The sequence below is a fragment of the Oppia nitens genome, unplaced genomic scaffold, assembly GCF_028296485.1.
Source record: "Oppia nitens isolate AA-2021 unplaced genomic scaffold, nextdenovo-longstitch-racon4-pilon3 scaffold3_pilon_pilon_pilon, whole genome shotgun sequence".
In the NCBI taxonomy this organism is placed as follows: Eukaryota; Metazoa; Arthropoda; class Arachnida; order Sarcoptiformes; family Oppiidae; genus Oppia; species Oppia nitens.
In genome coordinates, this window is record NW_026533221.1 from 5,794,462 (window position 1) to 5,807,677 (window position 13,216).

The 13,216-nt window shown below is 23.1% G+C and overlaps 3 protein-coding genes across 5 annotated transcripts; 1 reads left to right on the forward strand and 2 right to left on the reverse strand.

Annotated features, from left to right (window-relative positions):
* Positions 1 to 1,250, reverse strand: LOC128957962 (leucine-rich repeat-containing G-protein coupled receptor 4-like). The gene is made up of 2 exons (XM_054303775.1): positions 216 to 1,250; positions 1 to 5 (listed from the first exon to the last, which is right to left on the reverse strand). The coding sequence occupies exons 1-2, from the start codon at positions 1,141 to 1,143 to the stop codon at positions 1 to 3; spliced, it is 933 nt and encodes a 310-aa protein (XP_054159750.1). The 5' UTR covers positions 1,144 to 1,250.
* Positions 1,251 to 5,961: 4,711 nt separating this feature from the next.
* On the forward strand, positions 5,962 to 6,635 carry LOC128958478 (uncharacterized). Its single transcript, XM_054304339.1, has 2 exons — positions 5,962 to 6,314; positions 6,396 to 6,635. Exons 1-2 carry the CDS (start codon positions 5,994 to 5,996, stop codon positions 6,507 to 6,509), a joined length of 435 nt encoding a protein of 144 aa, XP_054160314.1. The 5' UTR covers positions 5,962 to 5,993; the 3' UTR covers positions 6,510 to 6,635.
* Positions 6,636 to 8,025: 1,390 nt separating this feature from the next.
* On the reverse strand, positions 8,026 to 10,795 carry LOC128958598 (excitatory amino acid transporter-like). Of its 3 annotated transcripts, none has more exons than XM_054304480.1 (5): positions 10,430 to 10,795; positions 8,853 to 10,011; positions 8,448 to 8,716; positions 8,336 to 8,385; positions 8,026 to 8,273 (listed from the first exon to the last, which is right to left on the reverse strand). In XM_054304480.1, exons 2-5 carry the CDS (start codon positions 9,921 to 9,923, stop codon positions 8,122 to 8,124), a joined length of 1,542 nt encoding a protein of 513 aa, XP_054160455.1. In that variant the 5' UTR covers positions 9,924 to 10,011; positions 10,430 to 10,795; the 3' UTR covers positions 8,026 to 8,121. The 3 variants fall into 3 exon arrangements, with proteins under 3 accessions (XP_054160455.1, XP_054160456.1, XP_054160457.1); XM_054304481.1 differs by having other exon boundaries at positions 8,853 to 10,113; XM_054304482.1 differs by lacking the exon at positions 10,430 to 10,795 and adding an exon at positions 10,343 to 10,360 and having other exon boundaries at positions 8,853 to 10,113.
* Positions 10,796 to 13,216: the final 2,421 nt, after the last annotated feature.

The following is a 13,216-nucleotide window of genomic DNA, read 5'->3' on the forward strand; positions in this document are numbered from 1 at the left end:
TCATACTATTACAGTATATTTACAGCAATTATGGTTTCATTGACTAAGATTTCAGTTGTTTGGATTCAAACATATATTTGTTTAGTTATTTCATAATAATTTACTAATAAATAATATTTATTTCTAAAAATCATTAATCTATTGTATAATATATTTGTTTTTTTAATTAAAAAATAGATAACATACTATTAATATTAATATTATTGATAAATAACTTGTTTGGTGTGTATAACTAAATGATATTTGACTTGTATTTAAATTAATAGCAAACTCAGTATTATTTACCGGTTGATAATCAAAATCAATTTCGGAAATTGAAATATTAATATATTGGTCATAACCAACACAACCAACAAAATTAATCCAATTTTTAATATACCGACCATTACTGCACATAACACGTGTCACTTGTGACCCGAAGTCAGAGATTAACCAAACATTTCGGCAATCGTTACAATCAAGCGATGAAAACCATATATCGTTTAATGAATTTTGTCGTAAAAAGTGTCCAAAAATTGTTTCATTTAAATAACCAAACTTTTTGCCTTCAATATGAATAACTACATCTCTATCCAAACCATCAAAAATCTCTTTTCTCAAAGCATTTTCACCAAAAGTATTGTTAGTCAGTCGGATGTATAGACTCTCATCATTAGGACTGTCTTGTATAGCAAAGGCCTCATCGGATATATTAATCAGTTTATTGTAACTCAAGTCTAGTACTTCTATATTTCGGAGTGTCCTAAATGAATGCCTCCCAATGTTATTAACACTGTTTACCAAATAAATTGTATTCAAATATTTAATTCCTTGAAAAGCGTTGTCAGGAATTGTGGCGATACTTGTGTTTGATATATACAGTGTTTGCAATGCTTTCAATGAGTTGATGGCATAAAATACATTACTATTCATGTCATCGATGTTATCATTAATTGGTGTATTTCTGATCCACAAATATTCAATCGTATCGTTAATACCATTAAATATGTTTGTATCAATTTTGCGCAAATTATATGCATTTTCAATGTCTATATAATTAAAAGCAATGTCATGAAACAAATTTTCAGGTAATTCACTAATTGCTGTATTGTTTAGTTTAAATTTTTGAAACATTTTGTCTGTCTTATTGAGTTGTCTACTCATGTTATCAAAAATATTTGTTAAATTTATCCAATCATTGCCACCACATTGTATGAGATGCTCAATAACCGGCGATATTTGTTGTTCACAAATACACGGGGCTATAGTTTGAGGGGTTGGACAGTATGACACACATAATATTTCCAAAAATTGCAGTATTATTAAAATTAATATATCTATTTAGATTATAAAAATTAGTATTATTAATTTAATAAATTGTTACTATAATATAAATTTACTTACACTTATATCTCATTTTATTTGTATTATAAATTTTTAAAAATTTTTTAATATATAATACAAATTACATTAAAAATATTTATAATAATTTTATATTAATGTTATCACAAAAATTAAACTAAATAATATCTGAATAAAAGTGATTTTTGAACATGTAGTCTAAACATAAAATAAACGTAAATTGATATGATTTTAGATTAAATGTTTTAATTAACTTAAATGATAAGTATTGATAAACTTGTGTTTTCATTAAACAACTAGTAATTTCATAACATTAATAAAGCAAAAATAATTCATTATTATTAAAAATGTTGATTAAAAAATTAGATAATCTTATTTATTCATAAATACATGACACAAACAATTATATATTAATTTTCAGAGTCAACGTTTGGTTAAGATTGTTAAAAAAAGGAAAATTCTCAAATAAATTATTTTTAGGAAAATAAAATAAATATTTATCCTTTCATTCTTAAGAAAAATATATACATAATTTATTATATACTTTAATATATTAACTTAGTTTAATTATATTATATTATAGATACTATTTTCTACATAAAATTAATTGTTAAATGTTTATAAAAAATTTAATATTTTTAATATGATTTGCTTTATATTCATGTTATTGTTTTAAGACAATATTAATTGTCAATTACTTTCAATAAATCACTTTATATTAATTGCTATATCTAGAAATATCTAATAGTATTTATAAACATACATAAACTATAACTTTATATTTATTTTAGTCATTGTTTATGTCTATCATAATGTAATCACTTGTCCAGTATTTAAATAAATGTTATTTTAACTTTAAATTCATTTATCCCTACAATATTAATGATATTGTAATGTTTTTTATTAATATATTAACCATTGATTAACTATAATATTAATACTTTATTTATATTTAGCTAATTAATTAAGCTTAACATGTAATAATAAATTTTTGATAACTTCTTTGGAAAAAATAAAAAATATGGAAATTTTGGAAAATATTTAAAGGAAGATAAACCTATTTATAGTTTACTTTATTTATAATATTTTTTATATTTGAATATTTTATATAATAAAAATTAAATATAAAAATCTATAATACAGTATAATTTCAACTATAATATAGTGTAATAAACGGATGACTTAAGAAAACTAATGACAGCTAAGTTATTAAATTCAAAAATTGCAAGAAATGTAACGTTTTATAAAAAAAATATTTTTACTCTAAAACACAATAGATATTGACTGTGAACTCGTGGTGTCTATTGTAATGAATCTTACAATTATTGAATAATCAATTTTATTGATTTGAACAATGTCATTTTCTTTATATTTATGAGTGACATTTATTCTAGCAATAAATTATTGTTATTTATATGTTGCATATGAAACAGTTAATGCTATAGTAAAGTATCTAATTAATATAACCGGTAATAAATATTAAGATTAATTAATCATATTTGTTAATTAATAATATAGAAATTTTTTATATATAATAAAAATATATATTAACTCCTAATTTCTAATAAGATTCATAAAAATAACAATTTTGATATATATATTAAACAACAATAAAACACTAATAAAATATTATTAAACATTAGAATCATAACTATTATTTGCTACATTCGGTTATGATATTTATAATTTTGATTATAACATTAAATAATAATAATAATAAACACTTATAATGATTATACAAATATAGACTAAAAGATTCCGAGAATTCTATTAAAAATTCAATAATAAATAAATTTTCTCCGAATCTTTAAGTATTGAATAAACATTTAAAATGTTGATATAATTCAAAGTATAACATACATTATGTGTTAATTGTTTATATTGTCTAAAGTATGAGAATTTTCTTTTAAAATAAAAATAACATTTTTAATATATTTTTTGTGTTATAACAGTGTCTAACAAAATGTAATCAATATTATTTGACATTCATTTAACATTACATAATTGTTTGGAAACTATAGTATCTATTGCAGTATAAAACAGCAAACTTATCGATTGTTAGAGTAATATAAATGTGCATATAATGAATATTAATGTTATGCTATTGTTAAACAAATTTGTAATTATCTTTTGCATTTATAACACTGTTGTAAGTAATTATTTATATACTATGTCTGCAAAAATTATTTGTTACATTTTGTTAAACAGATAATATTGTTTCAATTTTAAACAAAGTGTAATATATTAAATAATAAATTTTAAATATTATAATTGATGATAACAATGAATAAATTGAGTAAGTAATTTTAAATTAATTTTTGTTGTTTCACAAATAATGTATTTTTTATATTTTTTATAAATAGTTTTCAGTCTAAAAGTAATTATAATAATTTTATCAATAAAATTAATGAATTGTTTCCGATGTCCGGCATCTGATCTAATAAAGCCATGTGTTTGCAAACAATATGACGAATCAATATTAGCTGATATCAAGTGTGGTGGCAATGAAGAGATAGATTTGCCGCAAATATTTAAAAAATTAAGTCAAGAATTAGAAGAACCGGAAAAATATTTTAAGAATTTTAAACTCGAAAACAACAAAATCTCTGAATTATCTGATAATGTTTTCATTGATATTAAATTCAAATTTATAGAAATTATTAATGCATTTAATTTGCGGCGAATTCATAAAAATGCATTCATAGGATCGCATAATAATATTGAAAACTTGTTTATTATAAATACTCCCATTTTATATAATGATAGAGACTTTAATAATGATAATAATTACAACATTTTTGATGTCTTCAAAACACTGCAATCACTTGAATGGCTTAAGATATCAAATACAAGTATTAAAGTAATACCTGATAACGCTTTTGACTTAATGCCCAACTTATGGCTTCTCAAGTTTGACTATACTATTGAAAGTATAGGCAAAAATGCATTTAATAATTTAAAATCGCTTTCAATTTTAAGTTTTAATAATAATAAATTTAATCAAATATCTGACAGCGCTTTTGCATTAGACGTCGAAACAGATTCAGAATTAAAGTTTAATTTAATTAATAATACATTTTCTGGTAATTCATTGAGAAATGAGATATTCAATGATCTAAATGGTAGGGTTTATATAACAGTCGAGGGACCAAATTTTACATACCTGAGCCAAAATATATTTGCTCAGTTATTTCAAACTAATGGGTTAATAAACATTCAAATTTCTAGAGCTGATTGTCGACATAATTTAAATTGTTGGATACTATATAATAACTTTTTAAATAATATTATATGTAATGGAAAGATATTATCACTGCCTATCAACCAAACTATTTGTAAAAGTAATAATTTAGACAAACATATTGTATCTATTAATAGTCACTCTTCCTATAATTTCTCTAATTGTATTCATATATTTATTTTAAATTATATCATATATTATAGTATTACTTATAACTAATTGTGATATGTATTTACAGTATATGGTATTTACTGTATAATATAAACTTAATATACCTGTATATCATTACTCATTTTTTGTTTGTTTATAATAATTTTTCTTTATTATTAATAATAAATACATTTTTTATTTGATATTAAAAAATAATTTGAATTTAAATTGTTTTACTACAGTATTAATACTTAAGGAATACAATACTGTATATTGTAATCCAATCTACAAAAAATATCAATCATATCGTTAATTAAAGTCACTTAATCAACGTAATTGTTTGCATAACTGAATAAATTATTAATAAATAAAATAAAATTAACACAAAATTATTGATTATTTTAGTAATTTATTCGTTGTATTTTATTATTTGTATGTTTATAAAAAATGTATTATTTTTAAAATAACTAATACTACAGTATAATGATGTTAAAGTTTATTACACAAGTATATTAACTACTGTAATAATATTAAATGTAATTATTGTTTCTAAAAGTATCTCATTTTAAATTATATGATATATAAATAAATAATTTTTAAACAAATAACATGTAATATAGAGAAATATTGAAATAACTGCTATTATCATAAATCTATATAAGTTATATTAGTTATAAGTAAATTATAATTGAATATTAATTTTAATATTCATAAATTATTCATAAACAATGAGTAACTAATAGATAGATTGAATTAATTGAATAATTATTAAATAGTAAATAAAAAACTTTTATGTCTTCACTATTATGTGAATAGTATTTAATTAGATCTACATTTTTATCATATAATTTATTAAATGAAATAGAAAAATAAATATTGTTTATTATATTTTTATTAATTCTCTAATAATTACTAATTAGTAAATTTTAATATTAACTTATCGAAGAATTCATTTTTTTAATTCATGACTTATTTGTCATTAATTAAATAATAATAAAATATTTTATTTATTAAATTATAGTCATAACATTTCTAGGTTACACATTACTGTTTTTATGTCTAATAATTTATTTATTTAATAATAATTAGAAATAAATGTATCCAAGCAAAGATATTTTTAAAACTTATTATTGGAATTATTTACAATAAGAAAAGATTAAATGTAGAAAATAGTTAACATTTAAATTGAGAGTATATAAAGAGCTTAATTTATAAATTAAATTAATTGTCTAATAAAATCTAATTCAACAGTTTATATAAAATGATTTTCGTAGCAATTCTATGCATAGTATTGTTAGTGTCAAGCCCTGTGTTGGGACAGGGAGCTTTAAGTGGTTTAGCCCTTGGTCAACAAAATTATCCTAATTACCAAAACGGGTATAATCCCGGTGCTTATTATCCTGGCAACCAACAAGATGATCAGTCAGCACAGGCTTGTTTGACGAGAGTATATAACGTCATCAACACATGTATGGCTAATATTCGGTACCGTATTACCAGTTATCCCAATAACAACACTAATGATATGAAACAAACGTGTTGTCGCTATTGGGCTGAAATAGATTGCAAACTACAGGCAGCTGTAAGTATTTAAACTAAAAAAACATATTTATATTTTTAAAAATGAATAATTCTGTATAATTTTATTTGTTTATATTTTTAGCGAAGCTGTAATACAAATGAGTATCAGGCGGTTAACAATTACCTTCAAAGACAAATTCAATCCTACAATAGTTATTTGTGTCGCAATTATCCCTATTATTCACGCCAATGCTAAATAACTATCTATTTGTTTGATTTTATTTCTACATTTATAAAAAATTATTGATATTAATGGTCTTATAAACTTTATAAAAATATATGTTAGCTATTATTTTTTATAGAAAATTTTTACTAAATTTAATTGAAAATAAAAATTATTAATTTAAACACTTTTATTTAAAAAATAAATTATAATATAAATTTAAATTATAAACAATTTTATATCGATTTTGATGGACAGGCTTTAGTACAATCGGTCAGATTATTATAAAAGCCTGCTTTACAGCTACTACTAGTGCTCACACATTTGGCCGTTGAATTGTCGTAGATATAGGTATAGTGTGTCGGCTCACAGATCGGCAAGTTTTCTGATAATGACAAACATTAATACAATTTTAAAAATCAATACAAATAATATTTGAACTAACTTTGAGTATTGCAATTGGCTTTTTGATTGACACAGCATTGATTGCAAGTGAGTTGATCTGCAAACTGTCCCGGAGCACAGGCCGGGCAAAATTGTGTCACACATTTATTGAGTATTTTACTGAAATACCATTTTTGCTGCAATTCTCTACAAACCTTATTACCGGTTGTCAAACATTTAGCAGGTAATTGCCGATTAGGCCTTCCGACTAATACCAGTATAATGAATCACATTAGTCAACCATACAGTACATAATCTATACAATGTCTTTATAACAGTACGTACATGTTTGTAACATACCTGTAATGATACCTTTCCTGTCTTCAACAGTCATCTCACTATCGTTTAACTCATTACTAACACCATTACCATTAGATTCAATAAAATATAAAAATAACAATAATATAATTGTATCTAATCTTAATTTAATGTTCATTATGAAAATTAAGTCAATTTTACTAAATATATTTTTGTATAACAAAATTACTCAAAATTAATAATTAAAGTATATTTTTATTATGATTTATATATTTTATAATTTTAAACTAGAACAGTTTTTTTTGAAATAATTTACCTAAAATTACACATTTAAACACATTTACTCTAAAAACACATAGTTAGTTGAAAAAATAAATATATAATTAATATTTACTTTAAAAGTTGCCTAAATATTTTTAAGGTTAACAAGCGTTTAATATTTTATTGAGTTTATGATATAATATATGTATTTAATGTTTTATTGGGCACTCGTATATATTTATTTTAATAAATGAGTATTATATTAACAAAAATTCAAAACAAAGTATAATAAACAATAACAAATTAAATGAGTATTTATATTTGATATATCAATATATATAACTTATTACTAATAACATAATAATTTTAAATTAATTTATAGATTAAACACATTAAACGGGTTTAGCATATTTAAAATTTATAATTATTATGGCATTTTAACATTAATTATTAAACATATGTTATCTGTATTTTAAATATTTATTTATTTATTTTAAATAAATAATTATTTTTAAATTTAAGTCTAAATGAAAATAAAACAATTCAAACATATTAATATAAAATTTCATTTATGATTTCTTGTTGAAAATGTAAATAAATGTATGCAAATGTGAAATAAGTATTACCGGTACTTATATTTAAATTGATTGCTTTAGTTTTACTTGAAATTATATAAATTATATTAAATCTCAGTTTCAATATTATCAGCGAGAGGAGCACTGTTAGCTAAGGGTGTCAACTCTGTTATAATCAATGGTTTGGATTCAAAGGGATCGATGGGATGATCTAAATCCCATTTATCGAGTTCTGGCTTTGATTGATGATAGACAACACCTGTAATAATAATAATAATAATAATAATAATAACAAATAAAATGCTTATATAGTATACATACCGGCACCAAAAGCATCGCCTAAAACATTAATTGATGTTCGTATGCGATCACTTAGTGATTGAAACAAAAAATAGTTAAAATACACAAAATATAATTAAGATAATAAACATACAGAAACCAATCGACCGCAATAATCATTGATATATCCTCTGTAGGCAAACCAGTAGCTGTTAGCACCATAAGCATAGTGACCAAACCGGCTGACGGTACCGATGCGGCACCAATAGAGGCGGCCGTAGCCGTGAGCGACACAATAATGATTTGCCCGATATTGAACTCAATACCATTCATCTGCGCTATAAATATAGCGGCCACTGCTTCATACAATGCCGTACCGTCCATATTAATAGTGGCACCCACTGGCAGTACAAATCTAGTAACCTATTTGAATCAAATAATAAATTTTAATAACAAAACAATTTTTATGAAAAAACACAAAAAAAAATAATCCTAGAATATATTTATATAACTATTAATGCCTTTACTAATAATAATATTAAATTAAATAAATACTAACTCTTTTATCGATTTTATTATTTTCTTCGAGACACCTAAAAGTAACGGGTAGTGTTGCAGCTGATGATGCCGTTCCCAATGCTGTGACCCACGCCTGAAGCATACCCTTAAAGAAAGTCCACGGATTTTTACGAGTGACCGACCAATAAATGCCCGGAAGTGTAATCACGGCATGAATTATAAGTCCAACGATTACAGTAACCATATAAAGACCCAATTGTTGAGCAACAGTATAGACGTCTTTAATCTCTAGTATTTTGTTGATTATTAGCGATGCGATACCAATCGGTGAATACCACATACAGAGGACAACTAATTTCATGACAATCTCATTCATTACTACAAAAAACCTAACCATCACTTCAGCCTCTTTGCCCATTTGACCACAAATTATACCAAAAGCCGTGCAAAATACAATAAGTCCCAACACATTGGAGCCATCTCTATAAGGATATGTTCGGGTCAATCGGTAAAACCGAGTTTCTTTGATCATACGGCCGTTGACCATAACTTCAACGGTTTCGTTGGCAATACGATCCCACGGAAGATCATGCTCTTGTCCAGTCAGTGTCAATCGTTCTCCCCGTACAAACTCAGTCCTCACCTGAGCAAAGGTCGCCTGAAGAAGATTTTCGGGAAACATATTTCTGGCCAAATCCAACAGTGCATCTATTGTTGACACTCGAGTGTCTGATCCCGACACTGGCATCACATGTGTTTTCTTAATAGATGGATCTCCCGGATGAATGGCCAACACAAGTATAATTCCAGTAACAGCAGCTAATATTGTTGTACCGAAATAATAAGCGACAGCTCGTGAGCCCATCCGACCACTGGCGGCGGCGTCCAATTGAGCCAAACCTGAGATCAATGATGAGATGATCAACGGTAGGATCAACATCTTTAACATCCGCATCAGTAGCTCTCCGGGAAAGCCGATTAACATCACTAGATCCTCATTATAGGTGGTAAACCTTAGACAACAGCCTATGATTAGGCCCAACACTACCGATAAAATAGTCAGACATAACAACACATTCTTCTTGATCCACGAAACCGACTTTTGTAACATTTTTTACATAAATATTGTAAATCTTTGTATTTTAACTATAAATAACTCGTCTATAAATAACTTGTGTCACATTGAGATAACTTTGCCTCTGAAGTGATAAATGATGACAATTAATACACACATATATTTCATCATTTAATTGACATAATTAACAACTGGATCATTGCCCACATATGACCACCCAATGTCTCTATAATGTTGTTATCATTTAATTCTAATTAAATATAATTAATAATTAAAATCAAACCTTTTAAATATATATATATATATATATATATATATATATATATATTTCAAAACTTAGTAAACTAACGGTAATACTAAACAATTCATATTCTGTAATACTATTGTATTACTACTACTATATATTACAATTTGACTATAGTTATCATTAGTGGTTTATGTTAAAGCATAGTTACAATTGTCATTTTGTCAACTAATAGCATTGGATTATTTATATACAATACAATGTTAAAAATAAACAATTAAATAATATGACTAATTACTTTTACTAAATAACTTATTGTTTGTTAAATTAACCGATGTTTGCACTGCAATGTGTTAAACTCATTGCTAAACACAAAGTGATGTAAAGCATATTCATCGATGTTTTTTAGTTTTTTTTAAACACTTTGATAACAGCAACATATTATCATTGCAATGGTGATGATGGGGGCCATTGATGGGCTCAACTATATTAGCCTTGGTATTTGAAATCTAATTAATGTTAAATTTATTTTATTGCCAGCGATCACTTATATTAATTTAGATAACTTTATATACTATATAAATACAAAATTGTATACAAAAATATTTTTATATAACAAAAACTAACGACATGTGTGTGTGTGAACACAACGTGTAATATAACTGTTATTAAAGTTATGATGATTTATAACATCATAACTTTCTTAACGATGTTTTCCTATTTAGAATTAGTTTAATGTCCTTGATAACATGTTTAAAAAAAACCATACAAAACACTAGTAGTTAATGTTTGCATAAATATTGCATATCTTTATGTGTAAATGATTTCATAAACTATAATTACAGTATATAGATAAATATATATAAATTATATATATATATATATATTTATATACAATATTTAATTGCTTATATCCTTTTATGGCAAACAAAAAACAAAATATTTTATTAATGATAAAAAATTTTTAATATTAGATTTTATTATTAATCAATAAATTATAAGTTTTCTTTAATCATAATACTAAAATATTTATATATTTTTCAAATTCAACAGTGATATTAACTTTAAATTAAATTGTTATGAATTACTATTAAAAAATTAGACAAATTAAAAATAATATATATATAATACAGTTTATAAAATCTAAAAATTAACTTTTATTTATTTTCTTTATAACTATAATATTGACAATTTTATTATTTTGTTAATCACTTTAATTTTTATTAAAAATATAAATAATAATTGTTATATTGCTGTTAACTTATTCAATGATTTAATTGAATAATTGAATAAGAATTAATAATTAAATCATAATTAAATCATAATTATATTTTTTAGTTAAATTTTATAATAACTTCTCATATTTCATTCAATTATTAAATTTTATGTAAACATTTATTACAAAAAAATCATTAAAAAAATTGTTTTTATTAATTAATAAATAAAAAGATAATTAATTAATTAGATTAGATTGACATTAAACAGATACATGTTTTTTGATAAATAGAACTAAAAAACATAATTAGACATAAAATATGCACATATTTACAGTTAAATGATATAAAATATTGTGTTTAAAAAGTTATATTCATTTTAATTTATTTATAAATAAACATATTTTAGTATAGGTTTTACTTAACATTCTATTAAAAATGATATCAAATATCAGAAGTAATATATGTTTATTACTGTAATTTTTAAAACATTAGTAATATTATTGCAATTATTTTTCAAAGTTAAAAATTGATTATACGGTATATTTATATATATAATGCTATGCCTAGACTATTACAGTATTATCAGACCAACACGTGGATAAGATCTTTTTAAAAATCCAATATTAAATGTCAAAATTTAAAATTAATAAAAAACATTAAATTAAAGTTTTTTTTCTAAATTGTCATTTTGAAAATTGATAAAAATAAAAATGTTATCAATTTCAACAAAGTCACACTTATTTATTATATAATAAATTGTTTTTTTTTATTGTTGTAATTAATTCACATATTGGTAAGTACAGTACAGTATAATAAAAATCTACATTTAATATCATATCATATATACAATATATAGCAACTTAAAAAATTGTCTGGCATTTTGTCCAATTAATCTAAAATTAAATTTTAAAAATTACAAAACAAAATCAGACATAAATAGAAACAGACAGTCAGTCGATAGTAAAATATACTCAGTTTATTGAATTTATCAAAATTTAATAACGGATAATATAATTATATAATTGTGTTGTCATTTTAAGACTAATAATGTAAATTGTTTGGATCAATATTACTAATAAATAACAATTGATATTTATTATGTTTAAAATAATTGTTATTATAATTTATTAATAATTATATGTCTATTAGTATGTCTTTTATAAAATCAAATAATTCATATATTAAAAATGTTAAAAATGTTAAAACTTTTAACCTTCAAATAATTTACAAAATATTACACACCTGTAAAATAGTGCTAAATTTTACAGTAGTCATAAACTAGAGGTTATGTCTTTGTTAGCAAATACAGTAATTTAACTATTATTTGGTGGATTAGCAATGCTTTAAATTATGCAAACATTTGTGTATATCACGTGTAAAACATATAATATAAGTCCATTTGCCAGTAAAACAGTAGGAAAAGTGCTAAAATACTGTAATAACATGCAATTTACTTTGATTTTGATTGTGTAATATATTATTTAAAACACTAAAATAATAACATGACTAACTCATTATACTATAGATATAATAGAACCATATTTCATATAAATTACTTATTTTATCTCATCCTAACCTATAATAACTTTTACAACATTATTATGAAACGTAAAATATTTTGTCATTTTTCTCAGATTTACTAAAAATAATAATATAAACTTATAATTTTTATATGTATTTATTAATTTGCTTAAAATAACTATTTTATTATTAATAAATAATACAATTTTGTTATAATAATTTTTTAAAAGCATTATTTGATAAAATTAAGCAAAAAATCAAAGATCATGAAACATGAAACACCAAGATATATGCCAATAATGCCACCCACATTAGCCAAATAATCGACCAGGCTCACTTTAACCCGG